Genomic DNA, 25,196 nt, shown 5'->3' with positions numbered 1-25,196 from the left:
AACAAAAAAAAAACTTTCAAGGAACTCTGTTTACTGAATAGAATACAAAATGGACCTTCTATAATTCAAAGGCTGCACTTCGAATATTTCGAATATAAAACAGAAGATTACATTCATAACTTGAACAGAGGTAGGAGGAATTGAACTTCCCATAGAAACAGTATTTGCCTTAAGGAAGCCCCACCCTACTTGTACTTTTTTGGTGTCCAGAGCGAATTCTACCTCTCTGATGATGGGAACAGTGGTGATATATTGTAATTGGGACATCTACCAAAATTGATTATTGGATTAAAAAAAAAAATTAGTAGAAACTGCGAACTGGTTTCTATGCTTTGGTTTTCCGGGTCTAATTAAATGCAACCGATTCCTGTGGAAGTAGCCCCTTAGTTCGTCTCATTAAAACGTATACCCGATGATTTTTGTCTAATGTCTTTTTTTAAACTACTAATGTATTATGTTTTTTTCTTTATTTACTCAATGTTTGATTAAGAGAAGTTTGTGTTTATTTCTTAATTCAAATTATTTACATCTTTGTAATTCAGTGCATGATATTTTCGAATATTTTCCAAGAAAATCACGAAAAATTACCAAACACCAGCCCACCAACGAAAATTTCGTATTTGTTAGTTTAGTTGTGCTAATTTCCGTTCATATTGTTCTTTTTTCTCTGGATATATTTATACATATATATATATATATATATATATATATATATATATATATATATATATATATATATATATATATATATATATATATATATATATATATATATATATATATAAATATATATATTTATTTCTCATCAAAAGAAACAGGAGGTCTAAAAGATAAAAAAGCGAAAAATACACTACAAAAGAATACACAATCACAAGAAAAATAAAGAACAAATGGATATCGTATAAAAAACAAAAACTATTGCCTCAAACTAGTTGCCCAAGTATGAGTAACAAGTTGGAGTTATATCTGGCGATCTGGGCTTTGATCGCTTCATTAGGGTCAATAATCCCATACCGACTTGTTACAATACCGTTACTTGTCCATGGTGGAAGCCGTAAGAGGTACTTCGCATATTTATAATATGTAGACCGCAATTCTTTCTTATCTTCCTTTTGGAATATCCTCCAAAAGGGACTTAAATACAGATAATGGGGTAGTACCATTGCATTGTACAGCTGGGCCTTAATCTGCCGATCAGACTGACGCTATATATATATATATATATATATATATATATATATATATATATATATATATATATATATATATATATATATATATATATATATATATATATATATATATATATATATATATATATATATATCTATATATATAAAAAAAAGTTGTCTGTCTGTGTGTCTGTCTGTCTGTCAGGTGACGTCATGTTTCTGTGTCGACTGACGTCATGAAGTTAGTTGTCGTCATTTTTGCTATGACGGTGACGTCATTAAAGATATTTAATCATGAAGTTAGTTGTCGTCATTTTTGCTATGACGGTGACGTCATTAAAGATATTTAAGACATATATGTTCACGTAGAAATCTATTAATGTTTAAGTTTAAAATGACTGATGCACTTACAATTGCAATAGCCGATGAAGATGCTCAAAGAGTCTATGCCAAAAAACTTGCTGCTGATAGAGAAAGTCAGAAAAGAAAGCGTGCCGAGGAATCAAAAGAACAGCAAGGAAACAGGCTTGAGGCTGATAGACAAAGAAAGAACAGAAAGCGTGCCGAGGAATCAAAAGAACAGCATGGAAACAGGCTTGAGGCTGATAGAGAAAGAAAGAACAGAAAGCGTGCCGAGGAACTACCAGAGCAACGCGAAAGCAGACTTGCTGCTAAAAGAGAAAGTGAAAAAAGAAGGCGTGCCGAGGAATCACAAGAACAGCAAGAAATCAGGCTTGCTGCTGATAGAGAAAGTAAGAAAAGAAAGCGTGCCGAGGAATCACAAGAACAGCAAGAAATCAGGCGTGCTGCTGATAGAGAAAGTAAGAAAAGAAAGCGTGCCGAGGAATCAGAGCAACCTGAAAGTTATCGCCTGGCATTCAGGTACAGCCCAGTCGATGATTATAGCTTGAGTAGATGTGTTCAAATCGGGACAATGTCTAAAATTTGTCCCTATTGCAAGGCCTTGAAATTCAATCGTGAAACAATGGGAATGTGTTGCGCCTCAGGAAAAGTTAAACTTCCTCTATTGGCTGCACCACCAGAGCCATTGAAGACTTTCCTTATTGGAACTACGTCAGAATCTAAGCGTTTTTTGTCAAAAATCAGAAAATACAACTCATGTTTCCAAATGACGTCGTTTGGAGCCCAAATCGAAAATCCAGATCAATTTATGTCTACTTTCAAAGTAAAAGGGCAAATTCATCATAGAGCAGGGTCCCTTCTACCATTCTCAGGCGAGAATCATAAATTTTTACAATTGTTCTTCATCAGTGATAGAAATTCTGAATTGAATGCACGTTGCGAAATTTCTCCCAAGGTTGAAAGGACAATCGTTTCCCAATTGCAACATCTTTTCCACGAAAATAATAATTTAGTGCGTCTGTTCAAAACAGCCATCGATTTGATGCCTACTGATACGCATAAAATTGTTATTTCCGCTGACAAAACGCCTCCTGGCCAACATGTGCGTAGATACAATGCTCCAACTATCGACGAAGTGGCAATCGTTATGGTCGGTGATCAGTTTTTACCTCGAGATATTATTCTTCATAAGCGAAACGCTCAGTTGTTAAGAATTGCTGAAACTCATCGATGCTACGATGCCCTACAATATCCTATCATTTTTTGGGATGGAGCCGACGGCTATCACTTTAATATTAAGTTGATGAATCCAGCCACTAACAAAGCAATGAATAAGAAATGCAGTGCAATGCATTATTATTCCTATAGACTAATGTTTCGGCAGGATGAAGAAAATTATATTTTAAAATGCCGTGAATTGTTTCACCAATTTGTCGTTGATATGCATGCTAAAATTGAATCAGAACGTTTGCTATATATCCGCCTGAATCAGACCAAGCTCCGCTCTGAACAATACATTCATTTGCGAGATGCAGTTATAAATGACGGTAATACCACAAACGTTGGAAGATTAACAATTTTACCTTCGTCATATGCTGGCAGTCCCCGTCATATGCATGAATATGCTCAAGATGCTATTGCGTATGTTCGTCTCTATGGTCGTCCAGATTTATTTATTACATTTACATGTAATCAATCTTGGGACGAGATACTGCAGCTTTTACTTCAAGGACAATCGGCGGTTCATAGGCAGGACATTACGGCCCGTGTCTTCCGGCAAAAGTTGAAATCACTGATAAACTACATAGTAAAACTTGAAGTGTTTGGGTCAGTGCGATGCTGGATGTACTCAGTGGAATGGCAAAAACGAGGTTTGCCACACGCACATATACTAATCTGGCTACATAAAAAATTACTTCGAACGAAATTGATGATGTGATTTCCGCTGAAATACCTGATAAAAATGTCGATAAGGGGTTACATGATATTATTGTAAAAAATATGATACATGGACCTTGCGGTGCACTGAACGAAAATTCACCATGCATGGCCAAAGGAAGGCGCACAAAGCAATATCCTCGACTTCTAGTATCAAACATAATTACTGGCAATGATGGTTACCCACAATATAGAAGAAAATTCGATCAAAAAATGATATAGCGTTGGCAATTGCGTCGTCCGGAATAGCCACAACATTACTGCCTGGTGGAAGAATTGCTCATTCCGCTTTGAAATTGCCTCTGAATTTGCATTCTACAGAAACTCCCACGTGCAATATTTCCAAATCATCTGGGATGGGTAAAGTATTGCAGCAATGCAAACTTATTATTTGGGATGAGTGCACAATGGCACACAAAAAATCGCTCGAGGCTCTGGATCAATGCTTGAAAGATTTGAGAGGGAAGTCAAAACCCTTTGGCAGCACATTAATATTGCTTGCGGGAGATTTCAGGCAAACATTATCTATAATACCTAGATCAACTCCTGCAGACGAAATGAATGCTTGCCTGAAAAATTCTAATTTATGGGCACACGTAAAAATATTAAAATTAACTACAAATATGCGTGTCCGATTGCAAAACGATGACTCTGGTCAAACATTTTCAGATCAATTGCTGGCAATTGGAAACGGAAAGCTCCCAGTAGACTCAATTTCAGGACGTATACAACTACCTGCTGATTTCTGTAATTTAGTGACGTCCAAAAATGAATTGATTGAAAAAGCATTTCCGAATATTCTAAAAAATTTTAAAAATAATAAATGGCTAAGTGAAAGAGCGATTCTCGCACCCAAAAATATAGACGTCCACGAAATCAACAATATTGTTTGGACCAAGATTCGAGACCAGGCAGTCCTTTACAAGTCAGTCGACACAGTTTTGGAACCAAATGAAGCGGTTAATTATCCATCTGAATTTTTAAATTCCATAGATCTTTCAGGGTTTCCACCACACGTGCTACAACTAAAAATAGACGTACCAATAATACTTTTAAGAAATATCAACCCACCAAAGCTTTGCAATGGCACGCGACTTGCCGTAAAAAAACAATGGAAAACCTAATAGAGGCCACAATCTTGACAGGGCCTTTTGAGGGTGAGGCTGTTCTTATTCCTCGCATTCCCATGATTCCAACGGATCTGCCTTTTCAATTTAAAAGATTGCAATTCCCAATTCGATTAGCATTTGCAATCACCATTAACAAAGCTCAAGGTCAATCATTAGAAAAATGTGGTATAGATCTTAATACTGATTGTCTTTCCCATGGACAATTGTACGTTGCATGTTCGAGGGTCGGTAAACCTGACAATCAATTTATATGCAGCGACAATTGGACAGCGAAGAATGTTGTATATTCGCAAGTTTTACGCAGTTAATTTGTATTGTATCTATCTATCTATCTATCTATATAAAAACGAGTTGTGTGTATGCATGTTTGTTTGTTTGTAAAAAGAGCGTTTGCATATGACGTCATTATTAGTACATACGGCTTTGTATATGCACAGACAATGGGAAAGCCAAGAATGTTGTATATTCGCAATTTTTACGTAGTTTGAAACACATATATAAATCTATCTATATTCACAGGTGGGACACAGGGACACAACTACAATGGCGCGTAACTAATATGGCGCGTAACGACTTACGCGCGCGGGGGGGCTTGGGGGGGGGCACGAAGCGCCCCTCCAACTAGGTGTTGGGGTGGCGCGAAGCGCCACCCCAACAGCTATTTTATATATAAGAATATGTGCATATCGCAATATATTTTTTTCCATATTTGCTTATAGTATGATCTTCTCCATGGCCCCGCTCGATTGCAACGCAGGAGTTTTGAAATCATTGTCTTTACCTCATTTTGGCCCACCATCTCCCGAATTCTGCTCTCCTTGGCTCAAGTTATTTATATATAATCAACTTGGTTGTGGACCACCGTCCGTGCTTTTTCCAAAAGGGACAAAGGTTCGCAAATTACCGGAAACTCTCCTACCGTATGAACGTCTTCTAGTCACATTTTGGGGCCAAAATTCGAATGCTGTTCCCATACAGAATGCTTTAGTAACTATTTTAGAAGGTCTATGCTTCGGAGCTGTTTTTGTCCAGGTAACTATTATTAGTCATTTTTTTCGTGTAAATTTTTTTTATTCTTATCATGGATTCTTTTTCATTTCTTTCACTTCTTACACATTTTATTATCATTATGTCAGAGGAAATTGTTAATAAATGAAATGCTTAATTGAAGGAGAAGGCATCTCTTTGGTTGATTGACAGTTTCATTTTTAAATTCGCGAGACAACTATAATTTCCCAGCAGCTCTGTTTCTAGTTCCAAAGAAGAGTTCTATCCTAAGATAGAACTGAAACGTTCATTGAAACGTTCGTGAAACGTGCACTGAAACGTTCTCATGCACAAGGGCTTGCAGCAAAATTTCCACGAAGATCAACACATTTTTTCATGTCAGTTACGTTTGTTTACTGTTTTTAGTTACATATGCAGCGGACAAAAGACACCTGACATATTTGTAACAAGAAAAAGTAATAATTGGGAAACTATATCAAGCATAGTGGAACCAGACGGGAACGCCTAATGCATTATCCTTTGATATTCTGTGAGGATAAATTTAGCTCGCGGGTTCCAGTCCAAGTCAGCCCTTCGGCAGCTAGAGTTAAGCCCTGGGCCTCGTATTGCTATTCAGAAATCAATCCACTGTTTTCATGATGTCATGAAATTTACTTCAAAAAATGTTAGTTAATTTGTCACGACATTAGTTCAGGAAATTTTGTAAAAAAAAAAGTAAGTTTCCCCTTCAAAGAACTTTTTTATACGTTGTTGTGCATGGTTTTCTTTGAGTTTTGTATTGTATTTTATCGTTGTTTTCTCGAAATCTGTTGTTCTTTTCTCAAATTCCAGTAATGAGTTTTAAGACATAATTTCTAGATTTAGAGGGTGGGGGTTCCTTAAGACAAATACTATTTTTATGGGATGTTCCATTTCTCCCACTTTTGTTGAGGCTATGAATGTAATCTTCTGTTTTATGTTCAAAATATTCCAAGCGCAGCATTTAATAATAATAATAGCAATTTATTTTTGACCCGCTACAATAAATCAAAGCGGAGTACCAATAAAAGAAACAAAACAAAAACTGCACAAAACAGAAAGAACAAGAAACTAAAGCAAACGAGTAAGGCCACTGTTGGCGGGCAGATACTTTTAAGTAGACTGGGGTATTTTGCCAGCAAGCTCCGTGAGTTTTGACCCGATATCCGGAAAACTGTAAACAGATATGAGGTTCCTATTTCTATACCATGGAGGCAGATACAATAGAAAACGGGAAAACCGGAAATAATAAGAATTAATTGAATAGATATCTTTTTTTATGAAAAATAGGGTAAATACCAGAAATAAACAAAACCGAATGATTTGTAAGAACCGAATGTAATTTAGCAAGAGACTTTCTATCGTATCTACCTCGGTTAGCAACAATTTTAGAGTAACTCAATTGGATTTTCTTCTTGCAATCAGCAACGGCGAGAATCCGTAAGGATTTTAGTGTTTTACTAACATTAATTAATTCCCAGCCACTGAAATGAAGAAACCGACGGGATAGAAGAAGATCAACAGATTAGAGGAGTAGAGATATTACTATTAAATGAAAGATATTCACACTTTGAAAGATTAAGAGAAAGACGAATCGCATGAAGTTTAGATGCTACTGTTGAAACAGACAAAGAAAGCCCTTTTTTAGTCCTACTGATCAAAAGAATACCATCCGCATAGGCAAGATAAGAAATGTTTACAGAATTAAGGATGCAAGTAGGTGGGATAGAGGAAAGGACAGATGATATACAAAGTTTGAAAATAGAGGGGTAGAGGACAGCACCTTGCCGGACCCCACGTCGTACTGGAGTTTTACTTTCTGAAACCCTCATATCCATTTTAATCCGCAAGAAGGAATTTGAATACCAATATCTAAGAAGAAAAATTACCGATATATTGATACCGTGACTAAAAAGGGAAAAATTAGCTTGGGAATACAGAACGGTGTCAAAGGCTTTGGAGAGATCCAAAACACATAAATGTAAATCGAATCCCTTTTTAGTAGCCTCAGTAAGAATATTGCCGAATAGTTTTCAGTAAGCTAAAATATAATCTTGATTAATATGTTACTAATTGCAAGAGCACTCAAGAAAGAAGAAACTGAATGGTTTTCAGTCAGCTAAAATATCATCTTAATTAATCTATATATATAAAAATAAGTTGTTTGTTTGTGTGTCTGTCTGTCTGTCCGCATATGACGTCTGAATTATTTCATCATATACCAATTCATAAACGAATGTATTCAAGCCGAAGTAGCTGAGCTGGTAAAGCGTTATGTTCCAGGTTCTAGGTTCGAGATGTTCCAGGTTCGAACCTTGGCTTTAGCATTAATACAAAAGAAGAAAAAAAAACTAAAAAATGTATAAAAGTAAACTAAAAAGAAAGTACTAAAAAAACTAAAAAAGCTAAAAAAACTAAAAAAAGGTAAAAAACTAAAAACTAAAAAAGAAAAAAACTAAAAAAATGTAAAAACTACAAAAAAAATTAAAAAGAAAAAAACAACTAAAAACTAATAAAAAAAAACTAAATAAACTAAAAATTGAAAAAGAAAAAAATAATAAAAACAGGAAAAAAACTGAAAAATAAAGGAGAAAAAAAACTAAAAACCGGGACACAGGGAATATAAATGACGACCGGGACGCTCAAAGAGAAATTACAGACTGGGACACTGGGACACAAATAACGACCGGGAGATATAAATGACGACCGGGACACTCAAAGATAAATTACAGACCGGGACACAAATGACGACCGAGACGCTCAAAGAGAAATTACAGACTGGGACACTGGGACACAAATGACGACTGGGATGCTGGGAATATAAATGACGACCGGGACACAGGGACACAACTACAACGGGGATGCCGGGGACACAGGGGGATATATAAATGACGACGGGGACACAGGGAATGTTCGATTAGCAATCACCATCAACAAAGCTCAAAGGCAATCATTAGAATAATGAGGTATAGATCTGAATACGGATTGTTTTTCCCATGGACAATTTTATGTTGCATGTTCAAGAGTCGGTAAACCTGACAATCTATTTATATGCACAGACAATGGGACATCGAAGAATGTTGTATATTCGCAAGTTTTACGTAGTTAAAAACATATATATATCTATCTATATTCACAGGTGGGACACAACGACACAACTACAATGGCGCGTAACGACTTTGGCGCGCGGGGGGAGGGGCTTGGGGGGTTGGGGCGTGAAGTGCCCCCGCCAACTAGGTGTTGCGGTGGCGCGACGCGCCACCCCAACAGCTAGTATCTTAATAATTGTAAGAATACTTAAAATAGAAGATGCTCAATAGTTTTCAGTCAGCTAAAATATAATCTGATGAGTTTGGCTCACTGCACGTAAATAATTAAAATGAAATTTGCATGTTATGTTTTTTTCCGGCTAAATGGCATTCTCATAGTTTTGATCAGAAGATTTTGATTCGAAATAGGGGATGGGGTAGGAGGCCTAGTTGCCCTCCAGTTTTTGGTTACTTAAAAAGGCAACTAGAACTTTTTAATTTTTTTACGAACATTTTTATTAGTAATAAATACACGTAACTTAAGAATTAACTTACGTAACGAACTTCTATATTTGTATATTTTTATTACGTATATGCGGGGGTTCGCCCCCTAGTCAATACCTCGCCCTTTACAGTAAAGCTTCAATTTTATCCCAATTCCTTAAGAATGACCCCTGATTCCAAAAGGCCGTAGAATAGATAGTTGAAATTACTAAAAATACTTTAACGTGAAGACCGAAGTATTGTGGAGAAGATGAACCCCTTATTTACGTAGTAATTTCTGTTATTTTTAGGTTTTAATGCTGCTCCTTACTTCCAGCGGAATTTTTTTTATACATTTATTTTCTCATTTTTTTTCTTAAATAATGCTAGAAAATCCTGCAGCCCCTTCATGGAAGTTCTCTTCCCTCGTGATAAATTCCTCCATGAAAGATCCTCTCATCTAACCCCCTCCCCTTCAACACGAAAAATCCCCCTCCCCCCCTGAAAATGTCTGTACACTTCTCAATAACCATTACTATATGTAAACAGTGGTCAAAGTTTGTTACTTGCAGCCCCCCAGGGACTCTGGGGGATTACGTCGTCCCAAAAGACATAATTATTAGGTTTTTCGACTATGCTGAACAAAACGGCTATCTCAGAATTTTGATCCGGTGACTTTGGGGAAAATAAGCATGGGAGGGGGCCTAGGTGCCCTCCAATTTTTTAGGTCTCTTAAAAAGGGCTTAATTTCCGTTAGAACGAGCCCTCTCGTGACATTGTAGGACAACTGGGTCGATACGATCATCCCTGGAAAAACAAATAAACACGCATCCGTGATCTGTCTTCTAGCAAAAAAATTCCACATTTTTGTTGATAGGAGCTTGAAACTTCTACAGTAGTGTTCTATGATATGCTGAATTTGATGGTGTGATTTTCGTTAAGATCCAATGACCTTTAGGGAGTGTTTCGCCCTATTGTCTAAAATAAGGCAATCTATTTTCTGAGGCTCGTAACTTTCGATGGGTAAGACTAAACTTGATGAAACTTATTTATTTAAAATCAGTATAAAAATGCGATTCTTTGATGTAACTATTGGTATTAAAGTTCCGTTTTTTAGAGTTTCGGTTACTATTGAGCCTGGTCGCTCCTTACTACAGTTCGTTACTACGAACTGTTTCATAATTAAAGGAACATCAAGGTTTTCTGAAATTTCATTTCAGTACTATTTTCTTAGGTACTATTTTAGGTACTTAGGTATTTATTTAGGTACTATTTTCTTTGACTAACCCTATATCAAGCTGTACGAAAACGTGTGGTGTCATGAAGTTGGGGTAAACAAAAAGCAGGTTGTCCCAGAAAGGTCATAAGGAACGATTTGAAAGACATTGGAACTTTGTGGGAGGGGTTGAAAAGTGAATCTTTTACTAGATTAGGGTAGAGGAGGAGCGTGTGCTGCTGTGTTGTCTTTGGGTACTTGATCCCGCAGTGAGTTTTAATGGCAGTAGTAGTAGTTTTCTTACGTAATATTCTGTTAAAGTGATGCAAAATCTTTAATTTTAGGGTTATTCAAAAGAAGCTGTTGTTATGGAAAAACAAGTTGCTTTGCCTCTAGTTGAATTGGAGGATGAAAATCAGCTAAAGGCAGTGAAAAAACTTAATCAGGTTGTGGATTTGACTTTTATTTGTGGCTATCTCACCTTGATTAATAGCCCTGTTGAAAAAACTCCTGAAATTCACGATGGGCAACAAATTACTGCCAGTGGTGACAATATTCGAATTCATTCTATTGAATCATGTAACCAAATCCAGGAGACAGAAAAACATGGGACGCACAAGCAGGAGTGGGAAATTTTCTCCTTGGACTTCGGCATTCCATTGTTTGATCAAGAGTTGAATTCTCAGATTTTCAGAGGATTAAATCAAAATGCACTTCTCTCGGAAGAAAAGTAAGTTTATTGCCCGCTTTATATGTTCCTATTCGTCTCTAATATCAAACAGTTTGTGGTGACGAACTGTAGTAAGGAGCGACTCGACTCAATAGTAACCGAAACTCTAAAAAACGAAATTTTGATACCAATAGTTACAACAAAAGAATTGAATTTTGATGCTGATTTTAAGTATATAAGTTTCACCAAGTTTAGCCTTACCCATCAAAAGTTACGAGCCTGAGAACATTTGCCTTTTTTTAGAAAATAGGGGGAAACGCCCCCTAAAAGTCATAAAATCTTAACGAAAATCACACCATCAGATTCGGCGTAACAGAGAACACTACTGCAGAAGTTTCAAGCTCCTATCGACAAAAATGTGGAATTTTGTATTTTTTGCCGGAAGACAGATCGGCACCTAAGCCCCCTCCCACGCACATTTTTACTCAAAGTAACCGGATCAGAATTTGATCTGACTTAATCCCTCACAGTCCCCGGGGTAGGGGCTGCAAGTTACAAACTTGTTTACGTATAGTAATGCTTATTATGAAGTGTACGGACATTTTCAGGGGGTCTTTTTTGCGTTGGGGTGGGAGTGGGTCGGGGAAGGGGGTTACGTGGGAGGATCTTTCCATAGAGGAATGTATCATGAGGGAAGAAAATTTCCATGAAGGGGAGGTCAGGATTTTCTAGTATTATTTAAAAAGAAACAATGAGAAAATAAATAAAAAAATTCATTGACCTGGAAGTAATGAGTAGCATTAAAGCTTAAAACGAACATAGAATATTACGTATAAAAGAAAGTTTTCTCCTCCATGATGCCTTGCTCTTTACACTGAAGTATTTTTAGTAATTTCAACTATTTATTCTACGGCCTTTGTTATTCAAGGGTCATTCTTAAAGATTTGGGATAAACTTCAAGCTTTAGTGTAAAGAGCGAGGTATTGACGAGAGTGCAAACCCCCTCATATACATAATGAAAATACACAAATATAGAAGTTCGTTGCGTAAGTTAATTCGTAAGGTACTCATGTTGATTACTAATAAAAACGTTCATACAAAACATAAAAAAATCTAGTTGCATTTTTATGTAACTCAAAATTGGAGGGCAACTAGGCCTCCTCCCCCACCCTTTTTTTCAAAATCATCCGATCAAAACTATGAGAAAGCCATTTAGCCAAAAAAAATTAATATACAAATTTTGTTTTAATTATTCATGTGCGGTGACCCAAAATCAAAACATGCATTAATTCAAAAACGTTCAGAAATTTAAAAAAAAAATTTCAAGTAAGGAGCGACATTAAAACTTAAAACGAACAGAATTCATTCCGTATATGAGAGAAAGTCTTCCTCTTTACGCTAATGTTTTTTATTGTTTTAAAAAGTAGAGTTGTGAGAAAGAGTCAAACTTTAGCGTAAAGAGCGAGGCGTTGAGGAGGAAAAGCCCCTCTCATATACGGAATAATTTTTGTTCGTTTTAAGTCTTAATGTCGCTCCTTACTTGCATTTAAAAAAAAACTTTTTTTTTTATTTAATTTACAACAGGGACGCTGTTATATTAGCGAAGAAAAGAGAAGTGATATTGTCAAATATAATGGGAAGATATAAAGTAGGATGTGTATTTTTTCCTTTAGGATGGGGGGGGGGGAAATTGTAGTAATGCGCGTTTAGGAATAAGATATCTAATTGTTTTAATGTAGTTTTTTCATGATTTTGCGAAATTTTTACCAAATTACCCCTTTTTTCCAATTACCAAATCGTTCACCAAATTTTTAATTAGGCCATTTCGAAGGGTTGTAGATAAAAGGAGGGTGTGTCTAAATGAAGCGGAGTGTCTGCAAAATAAAGACGCTCTGCTAAACATGCATTACAAAATATAAAGAAAAAAACTCCACCTTGTCTCACACACCGACCACCAGGAATACGGTTAGAAGATGAATCAGAAGTGGCACAAAATTTCTCTAAACCTCGAACACTAAGAACTTGAGAACTTTAACCCCAGAAAGGGGAATTCCATCTATAATAAGAGCTGAAAGAACGGAAAAATGCGAAATATTGTCAAAATATTTTATATCAATTAAAAGCATATAACTTGTGAAGCTGATAGATCTTGAACAGTTAAATACAGCTTTAAAAGTTATATGCGTCCTATTGGAGCTTATTGCTATGTTGAAGCCTACTTGATTAAGATCAATATCCAAATAATCAAAAAGATCCTTTACCTATTTAAAAAAGTTTGTCAATTATAGTGTGGGGAAAAAATTGTGTAGAATGAGTAAGGTCTCATGTTTTGTGATGCGAGTAATGGTATTTTTTACCCAGTATGCAAAATTATAAAAAGTAGCAGAGTTGCAAAAATAAAACGCGAACAGCACGAAAAGAAAGACAGACAGGAAAAATTAAAAAGATGGCGGCCCGAAAGGAAGACTTGAAAAGCGCAAAAAAAGACTTGAAAGCGCTTGAAGACTTGAAGACAAAGACTTGAAGACTTGAAAGCGCTTTTCAAAATTGAAAAGCGCAACAACAAGATTCATGACTCTGTAATGAGTCATGAGTAAATAAAGAGCTACTGTAATGAGTCATGAATGAATGTAGTAAGCTTGATTATGCTCTGGAAGGCCCACATGCTGTGTTAAGGGTTGTACTGTGGTAAGTACAAGAAAACATTTTTAGAATGCTTATCCGTTATCTTCTTTAATGACAAAATAATATCAGTAGCTCCATATTTGACTATAATTGTTTGTCACAATAGCCTCAGTAGCTCCATAGTTGACGACAGTTTTCTGGTCACAATAATATTGTTAGCCTACTAACGATTAGGTAACTAAAGCAAACGAGAATAATCATGACAGAGCAACAATAGATTGTAAGTAGAAGAATTGAACTTGAATATTTTTTAAAGTCAGGTTAGCAGGAAGTGTTTTTCGTTTTTCTTTTTCCCCTTTTTCCTTCATTGATAAAGGGGACATAACAAGTTGCCTTACTGTCCCGTTTTTATAAAACAGAAGAATTGTGTAGTGCTTTTGTTCAGTAAAGTCAAGTTCATGTTCAAAATTCTCGAAATCTGCTCCTATTCTTGAAGAAAACGTTCGAACTTAAAAGTCAAGTTCATTTTTTTTTTTTCTTTAAAATAATAAGCAGTTTAGATATGCCCTTAGGTATTGGGTAAGGTGGCCTGTTCTCATAGTATTCAGAACATTTGCTATAACCAGTAAGAGATAATGCTAGTTAATTAAGCGAGGTCTATCTGAGAAAGGAAATGAAAACCATATTTTTTGTCTCTTCTTAACTCTGATGATTCTGAGAATCATCACTCAATTTACCGAGATGGTTGAAACAATTTGAAACGCTCCTTGAATAAATACTTTTGAATACGCTCTTTGAAATACACTTTGATTCTGTCAAAATTCGGGATGAATGATGTATTTAGTGAAGTGGCCTTCCAAGTAGTAAGCTTTCGGATATTAGAGAAAATAAAATTCCTTTTTTCATTGTCTTGAAAGTATTTCTTTTCATGGTTAGTGCTTTTTATTCTCTTTTTATGTGTTTTTACTGCTCTATTCACATTTTTGGTATTAGTGGGCTATAAATAAACTTCGTCCATTCAATTGTCTTGAAAGTATTTCTTTTCATTTGTTAATGCTTTTTATTCGTTTTCTATGTGTTTTCAATCCTCTGTTCACATTTTTTGGTATTAGTGGGTTATAAAGGATATATATCGGTACTTATCTGTTATAGCGCCGACACTCGAGTTCTTCATAAATTGACGCACTGTAGAACCGGTTTCTTTCGTTAGTTTGTTTCAGCTTAGCGTGATACAAGACAAAGACAAGTGACATAATAGATAGGAAATATATAATTTGGGATATATATTTGAACATTAGTGTGGGGGGGGGGAGAGTAAAGTATTTGGACATAGTGAAGTTAGAAAGCAATTCTTACTTCTTAATATGGAGAATAACTGTACCTAACACACTTTCCATGCAGACCTGCTACACCTTACCGCCCCCTCCACAAATTTGCCAATATATAGCCCAAATTTGTTTCTAAAGTATTTGATTTTCATCAAACTTAGGTATACTTCATTAGGATTAACCTAACTTCTCTTCTTGAGTGTCGGCATTATAACAGATAAGTACCTATAGATATGTGTAAATAATATATTTGGATACACTCTTTTTGAAAACACTCTAACCAACAGTTCTGAATGCACTCTTGGAATAAACATTTCTGCATCCACTCTTTGAAACACTTTAGAATGCACTCTTTGAAACACTTTGAAATACTCTTTAAGTAAACACTTTTGGATCCACTCTTTTTGAAAACACTCTAATCAACAGTTCTGAATGCACACTTTGAATAAACATTTCTGCATCCACTCTTTGAAACACTTTGGAATGCACTCTATGAAACACTTTGAAATACTCTTTAAGTAAACACTTTTGGATACACTCTTTTTGAAAACACTCTAACCAACAGTTCTGAATGCACACTTTGAATAAACATTTCTGCATCCACTCTTTGAAACACTTTAGAATGCACTCTTTGAAACACTTTGAAATACTCTTTAAGTAAACACTTTTGGATACACTCTTTTTGAAAACACTCTAACCAACAGTTCTGAATGCACACTTTGAATAAACATTTCTGCATCCACTCTTTGAATCACTTTAGAATGCACTCTTTGAAACACTTTGAAATACTCTTTAAGTAAACACTTTTGGATCCACTCTTTTTGAAAACACTCTAATCAACAGTTCTGAATGCACACTTTGAATAAACATTTCTGCATCCACTCTTTGAAACACTTTAGAATGCGCTCTTTGAAACACTTTGAAATACTCTTTAAGTAAACACTTTTGGATACACTCTTTTTGAAAACACTCTAACCAACAGTTCTGAATGCACTCTTGGAATAAACATTTCTGCATCCACTCTTTGAAACACTTTAGAATGCACTCTTTGAAACACTTTGAAATACTCTTTAAGTAAACACTTTTGGATCCACTCTTTTTGAAAACACTCTAATCAACAGTTCTGAATGCACACTTTGAATAAACATTTCTGCATCCACTCTTTGAAACACTTTGGAATGCACTCTTTGAAACACTTTGAAATACTCTTTAAGTAAACACTTTTGGATACACTCTTTTTGAAAACACTCTAACCAACAGTTCTGAATGCACACTTTGAATAAACATTTCTGCATCCACTCTTTGAAACACTTTAGAATGCACTCTTTGAAACACTTTGAAATACTCTTTAAGTAAACACTTTTGGATGCACTCTTTTTGAAAACACTCTAACCAACAGTTCTGAATGCACTTTTGGAATAAACATTTCCGCATCCACTCTTTGAAACACTTTAGAATGCACTCTTTGAAACACTTTGAAATACTCTTTAAGTAAACACTTTTGGATACACTCTTTTTGAAAACACTCTAACCAACAGTTCTGAATGCACTCTTGGAATAAACATTTCTGCATCCACTATTTGAAACACTTTAGAATGCACTCTTTGAAACACTTGAAATACTCTTTGAATAAACGGTTCTTAATCCACTCTTTGAAGCATTTTGAATAAATGTTTTTGAATTGCACCCTTTGAAACAAACTTTGAAAAAACACTTTTGTACATATTCTTTGAAACACTTCAAAATAATATTGAATGAAATACCTTTCGTACTGTCACTCTAATTCCATGGCCTAGTTTTAATAGGGAGTATCTTAATACCGATCAAATTGATTAAATCAGGTTTAGGCCAGGTAAATAAAATTTTATATACAAGCTCGATTTAATTGGAAGTTTCATGAATGTCAATTAAATGGATATCGTACTTTAACCATTTTAATTATGTTATTTATTTTAAAATCTATTTTTATTCTTGATATTTTATTTTCAATATTTACTCAAATCATTTCTGATGTTTAATATTTGCTGATTTTAGATCTGCCAAAGCTATGGAGTACATGTACAACCTGCACGATAAAGTATCAGTATTCATAAAAAAGTTCAAGGTAAGGATTCTCTTGCTATTAGAATTTCTAAATACGTGCTGTTGTTTATTGCTTTTTTCTAAATACGTCAAAAGTAATGTATCAATAGCGGGTAAAATACAGAAGGATGTATATGTATCAATAAAACCATCAGTATTTCAGCTTCGCGTGCAGGAGCCTTTATCATCAGAAAAAAAGCAATAAACAACAACAAAAAATCTACACCTGACAATTATACATATATTTTTTTTTAAGTAAAAGTTCTGAACAAAACTTCTTTTGTAAATAAATTGAAAACGTTTTTATCGTTGATATACCAAAATAATAATAAATCAAATGAATCGAAATAAATAATAAACTGAATAGTTTGACTTCACATGTGGAAGTCTTAAAGGTAAAGAATAGAAAAAAAACAAACTAAAACCTTTTCTTAAGCATAAAAAATAAAACAAAGAGATACAAAACAGGAACGAAATATTCCGCAGTTATTATTACTTTTATATAAATAAGTTTTATTGTTTATATTCACTGTCTTTTTTTTTTAAATTTAACCCGTTTTGTTTTTTTTAGCTTCAATTGTTAACCATTAAAGAACATCGACTTCTGACATTCGCCTAAAAACACACTGTTGGAAAATAAATAAATAAATAATAATGACATATTTATTTATTCTGGTCTGGGAAAGATCATTATCCAGTATATGTATGTAGAAAACGCATATGTGTTCGATGTGTTCCAAGCTCTTACTAGAATTTTTTTCCAGCAGTAATCTAAATTATAAACTTTTCCTTTTGTTTTCAAAACTGGTGTTCTACCGATCGTCTAGATTAGCGAGTGGTGTTCTTCTTCCTTTTTATAAACAATTTTCCTTCATAAAAAAAAGGAAAACACCTACCAAATAATCCTTCATTGATAAGATTGTCCACACTGGTAAAATGGCCTATAAGCATATATACAGGGCCTTAAAAAAACCAGGTAATCACCCTGTGATTGAGTATTTGAATCTCATAGGAGGTATGTTATAGAATGTAAGGGTAAAGTACAAAGTTATAGTTTACACGAATATAAAAATATAAGTAAGTCGTCCAGACTTTTTTCTGATTGAAAAGGTCAAGTTTATTTTCCCTTGCCAAGGAAGTGTTTTACAGGCTAAGAAACTAAATTTAAAGTATTGTATTTAGGCCGTTTTCATGCAAAAAAAATTTTTTATAGGCTGAGAGACTGTTTATGCAGTCAAATATATTTAATCTATTTTGTACTATTCCAATTTTTCTTTCGACAATTTTTTTCCCGAACAAGATTAAGGTTATCAACGATTGCCATGGTTTTCTTTGTTTTAAATTTCGCCAAGGTTTAAGTTTTCTTTGCCAGTTCTTATCTTCCTACTCTGCTTAACTACTAAGATGTTTGCTGGAAAATATCTTAGGGTCAGTTGAATGTGTCTCTTCTAGTACCTAGGGAATCCAAAAAAAGGCATGTTATTCAAATACGATAGATTAACTTTTTTGAGGTGATCAACGATCGCCGAGGTTTAAATTTTTCTTTGCCAGTCCTTATCTCCCTACTCTTTTTCACAACTCAGATGATCGTAAAAAATAGCTTAGGCTCAGTTGAATGTATCTCTTCTAGTACCTAGGGAATCCGAAAAGAGACATGTTTTTCAAATACTACAATATTTGTATACTACGATATCACTTTTTTGAGGCAGCTGTAGAAAATACATTGTTGATCGCTCATTCTTCGCCTCGGTGTTTTCAGTATTTTCAATGAAGAATGATTTCACTGTTTTGACGCTAAGTAATTTTGTCGATTGATTTTCTCAGTTGCGCCGATTTTTTTCGCTCATTCTTCGCCTCAGTGTTTTCAGTATTTTCAGTGAAAAATACTTTTCAGTATTTTCAGTAAAGTGTGACTCACTGTTTTGACGCTAAGTAATTTTGTGGATTAATTTTTCATTTGTACCTATTTTTTTGCTCTTTTTTCGATTCAGTGTTTTCAGCATTTTCACTGAAAAATACTTTTCAGTATTTTCAGTAAAGTGTGACTCACTGTTTTGACGCTAAGTAATTTTGTGGATTAATTTTTTCATTTGTACCTATTTTTTTGCTCTTTTTTCGATTCAGTGTTTTCAGCATTTTCACTGAAAAATACTTTTCAGTATTTTCAGTAAAGTGTGACTCACTGTTTTGACGCTAAGTAATTTGTGGATTAATTTTTTCATTTGTACCTTTTTTGCTCTTTTTTCGATCAGTGTTTCAGTATTTTCACTGAAAAATACTTTTCAGTATTTTCAGTAAAGTGTGACTCACTTTTTGACGCTAAGTAATTGTTGATTAATTTTTTCATTTGTACCTATTTTTTTTTGCTCTTTTTTCGATCAGTGTTTTCAGTATTTTCACTGAAAAATACTTTTCAGTATTTTCAGTAAAGTGTGACTCACTGTTTTGACGCTAAGTAATTGTTGATTAATTTTTCAGTTGTACCTATTTTTTTGCTCTTTTTTCGATCAGTGTTTTCAGTATTTTCACTGAAAAATACTTTTCAGTATTTTCAGTAAAGTGTGACTCACTGTTTTGACGCTAAGTAATTGTGTGGATTAATTTTTTTCATTTGTACCTATTTTTTTGCTCTTTTTTCGATCAGTGTTTTCAGCATTTTCACTGAAAAATACTTTTCAGTATTTTCAGTAAAGTGTGACTCACTGTTTTGACGCTAAGTAATCTTATCGATTAATTTTTCATTTGTACCTTTTTTGCTCTTTTTTCGAATCAGTGTTCTCAGTATTTTCACGGAAAAATACTTTTCAGTGCTTACAGTAAAGAGTGATTTCACTTTTTTGATGCTAAGTAATTTTGTTGATTGATTTTCTCAGTTGTATCTATTTTTTTGCTCTTTTTTGGATCAGTGTTTTCAGTATTTTCACTGAAAAATACTTTTCAGTATTTTCAGTAAAGTGTGACTCACTGTTTTGACGCTAAGTAATTGTGTGGATTAATTTTTTTCATTTGTACCTATTTTTTTGCTCTTTTTTCGATTCAGTGTTTTCAGCATTTTCACTGAAAAATACTTTTCAGTATTTTCAGTAAAGTGTGACTCACTGTTTTGACGCTAAGTAATCTTATCGATTAATTTTTTCATTTGTACCTTTTTTGCTCTTTTTTCGAATCAGTGTTCTCAGTATTTTCACGGAAAAATACTTTTCAGTGCTTACAGTAAAGAGTGATTTCACTTTTTTGATGCTAAGTAATTTTGTTGATTGATTTTCTCAGTTGTATCTATTTTTTTTTCTCTTTTTTGGATCAGTGTTTTCAGTATTTTCACTGAAAAATACTTTTCAGTATTTTCAGTAAAGTGTGACTCACTGTTTTGACGCTAAGTAATTGTGTGGATTAATTTTTTTCATTTGTACCTATTTTTTGCTCTTTTTTCGAATCAGTGTTTTCAGCATTTTCACTGAAAAATACTTTTCAGTGTTTACAGTAAAGAGTGATTTCACTTTTTTGATGCTAAGTAATTTTGTTGATTGATTTTCTCAGTTGTATCTATTTTTTTCTCTTTTTTTGGATCAGTGTTTTCAGTATTTTCACTGAAAAATACTTTTCAGTATTTTCAGTAAAGTGTGACTCACTGTTTTGACGCTAAGTAATTTTGTGGATTAATTTTTTCATTTGTACCTATTTTTTGCTCTTTTTTCGAATCAGTGTTTTCAGCATTTTCACTGAAAAATACTTTTCAGTGTTTACAGTAAAGAGTGATTTCACTTTTTTGATGCTAAGTAATTTTGTTGATTGATTTTCTCAGTTGTATCTATTTTTTTCTCTTTTTTTGGATCAGTGTTTTCAGTATTTTCACTGAAAAATACTTTTCAGTATTTTCAGTAAAGTTTGACTCACTGTTTTGACGCTAAGTAATTGTGTGGATTGATTTTTCATTTGTACCTATTTTTTGCTCTTTTTTCGAATCAGTGTTTTCAGCATTTTCACTGAAAAATACTTTTCAGTGTTTACAGTAAAGAGTGATTTCACTTTTTGATGCTAAGTAATTTTGTTGATTGATTTTCTCAGTTGTATCTATTTTTTTCTCTTTTTTTGGATCAGTGTTTTCAGTATTTTCACTGAAAAATACTTTTCAGTATTTTCAGTAAAGTGTGACTCACTGTTTTGACGCTAAGTAATTTTGTGGATTAATTTTTTCATTTGTACCTATTTTTTTGCTCTTTTTTCGATTCAGTGTTTTCAGCATTTTCACTGAAAAATACTTTTCAGTATTTTCAGTAAAGTGTGACTCACTGTTTTGACGCTAAGTAATTTTGTGGATTAATTTTTTCATTTGTACCTATTTTTTTGCTCTTTTTTCGATTCAGTGTTTTCAGCATTTTCACTGAAAAATACTTTTCAGTATTTTCAGTAAAGTGTGACTCACTGTTTTGACGCTAAGTAATCTTATCGATTAATTTTTTCATTTGTACCTTTTTTGCTCTTTTTTCGAATCAGTGTTCTCAGTATTTTCACGGAAAAATACTTTTCAGTGCTTACAGTAAAGAGTGATTTCACTTTTTTGATGCTAAGTAATTTTGTTGATTGATTTTCTCAGTTGTATCTATTTTTTTTTCTTTTTTTGGATCAGTGTTTTCAGTATTTTCACTGAAAAATACTTTTCAGTATTTTCAGTAAAGTGTGACTCACTGTTTTGACGCTAAGTAATTGTGTGGATTAATTTTTTTCATTTGTACCTATTTTTTGCTCTTTTTTCGAATCAGTGTTTTCAGCATTTTCACTGAAAAATACTTTTCAGTGTTTACAGTAAAGAGTGATTTCACTTTTTTGATGCTAAGTAATTTTGTTGATTGATTTTCTCAGTTGTATCTATTTTTTTCTCTTTTTTTGGATCAGTGTTTTCAGTATTTTCACTGAAAAATACTTTTCAGTATTTTCAGTAAAGTGTGACTCACTGTTTTGACGCTAAGTAATTTTGTGGATTAATTTTTTCATTTGTACCTATTTTTTTGCTCTTTTTTCGATTCAGTGTTTTCAGCATTTTCACTGAAAAATACTTTTCAGTATTTTCAGTAAAGTGTGACTCACTGTTTTGACGCTAAGTAATCTTATCGATTAATTTTTTCATTTGTACCTTTTTTGCTCTTTTTTCGAATCAGTGTTCTCAGTATTTTCACGGAAAAATACTTTTCAGTGCTTACAGTAAAGAGTGATTTCACTTTTTTGATGCTAAGTAATTTTGTTGATTGATTTTCTCAGTTGTATCTATTTTTTTTTCTTTTTTTGGATCAGTGTTTTCAGTATTTTCACTGAAAAATACTTTTCAGTATTTTCAGTAAAGTGTGACTCACTGTTTTGACGCTAAGTAATTGTGTGGATTAATTTTTTTCATTTGTACCTATTTTTTGCTCTTTTTTCGAATCAGTGTTTTCAGCATTTTCACTGAAAAATACTTTTCAGTGTTTACAGTAAAGAGTGATTTCACTTTTTTGATGCTAAGTAATTTTGTTGATTGATTTTCTCAGTTGTATCTATTTTTTTCTCTTTTTTTGGATCAGTGTTTTCAGTATTTTCACTGAAAAATACTTTTCAGTATTTTCAGTAAAGTGTGACTCACTGTTTTGACGCTAAGTAATTTTGTGGATTAATTTTTTCATTTGTACCTATTTTTTTGCTCTTTTTTCGATTCAGTGTTTTCAGCATTTTCACTGAAAAATACTTTTCAGTATTTTCAGTAAAGTGTGACTCACTGTTTTGACGCTAAGTAATTTTGTGGATTAATTTTTTCATTTGTACCTATTTTTTTGCTCTTTTTTCGATTCAGTGTTTTCAGCATTTTCACTGAAAAATACTTTTCAGTATTTTCAGTAAAGTGTGACTCACTGTTTTGACGCTAAGTAATCTTATCGATTAATTTTTTCATTTGTACCTTTTTTGCTCTTTTTTCGAATCAGTGTTCTCAGTATTTTCACGGAAAAATACTTTTCAGTGCTTACAGTAAAGAGTGATTTCACTTTTTTGATGCTAAGTAATTTTGTTGATTGATTTTCTCAGTTGTATCTATTTTTTTTTTCTTTTTTTGGATCAGTGTTTTCAGTATTTTCACTGAAAAATACTTTTCAGTATTTTCAGTAAAGTGTGACTCACTGTTTTGACGCTAAGTAATTTTGTGGATTAATTTTTTTCATTTGTACCTATTTTTTGCTCTTTTTTCGAATCAGTGTTTTCAGCATTTTCACTGAAAAATACTTTTCAGTGTTTACAGTAAAGAGTGATTTCACTTTTTTGATGCTAAGTAATTTTGTTGATTGATTTTCTCAGTTGTATCTATTTTTTTCTCTTTTTTTGGATCAGTGTTTTCAGTATTTTCACTGAAAAATACTTTTCAGTATTTTCAGTAAAGTGTGACTCACTGTTTTGACGCTAAGTAATCTTGTCGATTAATTTTTTCAATTGTACCTTTTTTGCTCTTTTTTCGAATCAGTGTTTTCAGTATTTTCACGGAAAAATACTTTTCAGTGTTTACAGTAAAGAGTGATTTCACTTTTTTGATGCTAAGTAATTTTGTTGATTGATTTTCTCAGTTGTATCTATTTTTTTCTCTTTTTTTGGATCAGTGTTTTCAGTATTTTCAGTAAAGTGTGACTCACTGTTTTGACGCTAAGTAATCTTGTCGATTAATTTTTTCAATTGTACCTTTTTTGCTCTTTTTTCGAATCAGTGTTTTCAGTATTTTCACGGAAAAATACTTTTCAGTGTTTACATTAAAGAGTGATTTCACTTTTTTGATGCTAGGTAATTTTGTTGATTGATTTTCTCAGTTGTATCTATTTTTTTCTCTTTTCTTGGATCAGTGTTTTCAGTATTTTCACTGAAAAATACTTTTCAGTATTTACAGTAAAGAATGATTTCACTGTTTTGGCGCTAAGTAATTTTATTGATGGATTTTCTCAGTTGTATCTATTTTTTTCTCTTTTTTTGTATCAGTGTTTTCAGTATTTTCACTGAAAAATACTTTTCAGTATTTTCAGTAAAGTGTGACTCACTGTTTTGACGCTAAGTAATTTTGTCGATTAATTTTTTCATTTGTACCTTTTTTTGCTCTTTTTTCGAATCAGTGTTTTCAGTATTGTCACTGAAAAATACTTTTCAGTGTTTACAGTAAAGAGTGATCTCACTGTTTTGACGCTAAGTAATTTTGTTGATTGATTTTCTCAGTTGTACCTATTTTTGGCTCAATCAGTGTTTTCACTGAAAAATACTATTCAGTATTTACAGTAAAGAATGATTTCACTGTTTTGGCGCTAAGTAATTTTGTTGATGGATTTTCTCAGTTGCACCTTTTTTTTTATCATTCTTCGCCTCAGTCTTTTCAGTATTTTCAGTGAATAATACTTTTCAGTATTTTCAGTAAAGTGTGACTCACTGTTTTGACGCTAAGTAATTTTGTCAATTAATTTTTTCATTTGTACCTATTTTTTTGCTCTTTTTTTGAATCAGTGTTTTCAGCATTTTCACTGAAAAATACTTTTCAGTGTTTACAGTAAAAAGTGATCCCACTGTTTTGACGCTAAGTAATTTTGTTGATTGATTTTCTCAGTTGTACCTATTTTTTGCTCAATCAGTGTTTTCACTGAAAAATACTTTTCAGTATTCACAGTAAAGAATGATTTCACTGTTTTGACGCTAAGTAATTTTGTTGATGGATTTTCTCAGTTGCACCTTTTTTTTATCATTCTTCGCCTCAGTGTTTTCAGTATTTTCAGTAAAGAGTGACTCAATGTTTTGACTCAAGTAATTTTGTCGATTAAATTTCCAGTTGTACCTATTTTTTTGCTCTTTTTTCGAATCAGTGTTTTCATTATTTTCACTGAAAAATACTTTTCAATATTTTCAGTAAAGAGTGACTCACTGTTTTGACTCTTAAGTAATTTTGTCAATTCATTTGCTCTTTTTTCGATCAGTGTTTTCAGTATTTTTACTGGAACACTGTTTTCTGTGTTTCCTTCAGCATTATTTTCTGTTTTCAGTGTTTCGGTGTTCCTTCGTCTTTTGACGCTAGGTAATTTTGTCTATTAATTTTATCAGTTGCACCTATTTTCTTTATTATGACGAATGACTTTGGAGTAAAATGGTT

The 25,196-nt window shown here is 33.3% G+C and overlaps 1 protein-coding gene across 1 annotated transcript in view; it reads left to right on the top strand.

Annotated features, from left to right (window-relative positions):
* Positions 1-25,196, top strand: part of LOC136033237 (protein FAM91A1-like) — a 187,186-nt gene that overhangs the window by 160,791 nt on the left and 1,199 nt on the right. Inside the window, exons 10-12 of the mRNA XM_065713951.1 lie at positions 5,323-5,635; positions 10,702-11,087; positions 17,015-17,084. Coding sequence (XP_065570023.1) covers positions 5,323-5,635; positions 10,702-11,087; positions 17,015-17,084 — 769 coding nt within the window. The remainder of the gene's footprint in view (positions 1-5,322; positions 5,636-10,701; positions 11,088-17,014; positions 17,085-25,196) is intronic.

This window comes from Artemia franciscana, chromosome 11 (genome assembly GCF_032884065.1).
Source record: "Artemia franciscana chromosome 11, ASM3288406v1, whole genome shotgun sequence".
Lineage (NCBI taxonomy): Eukaryota > Metazoa > Arthropoda > Branchiopoda > Anostraca > Artemiidae > Artemia > Artemia franciscana.
This window is presented reverse-complemented; position numbering and strand designations above follow the sequence as displayed.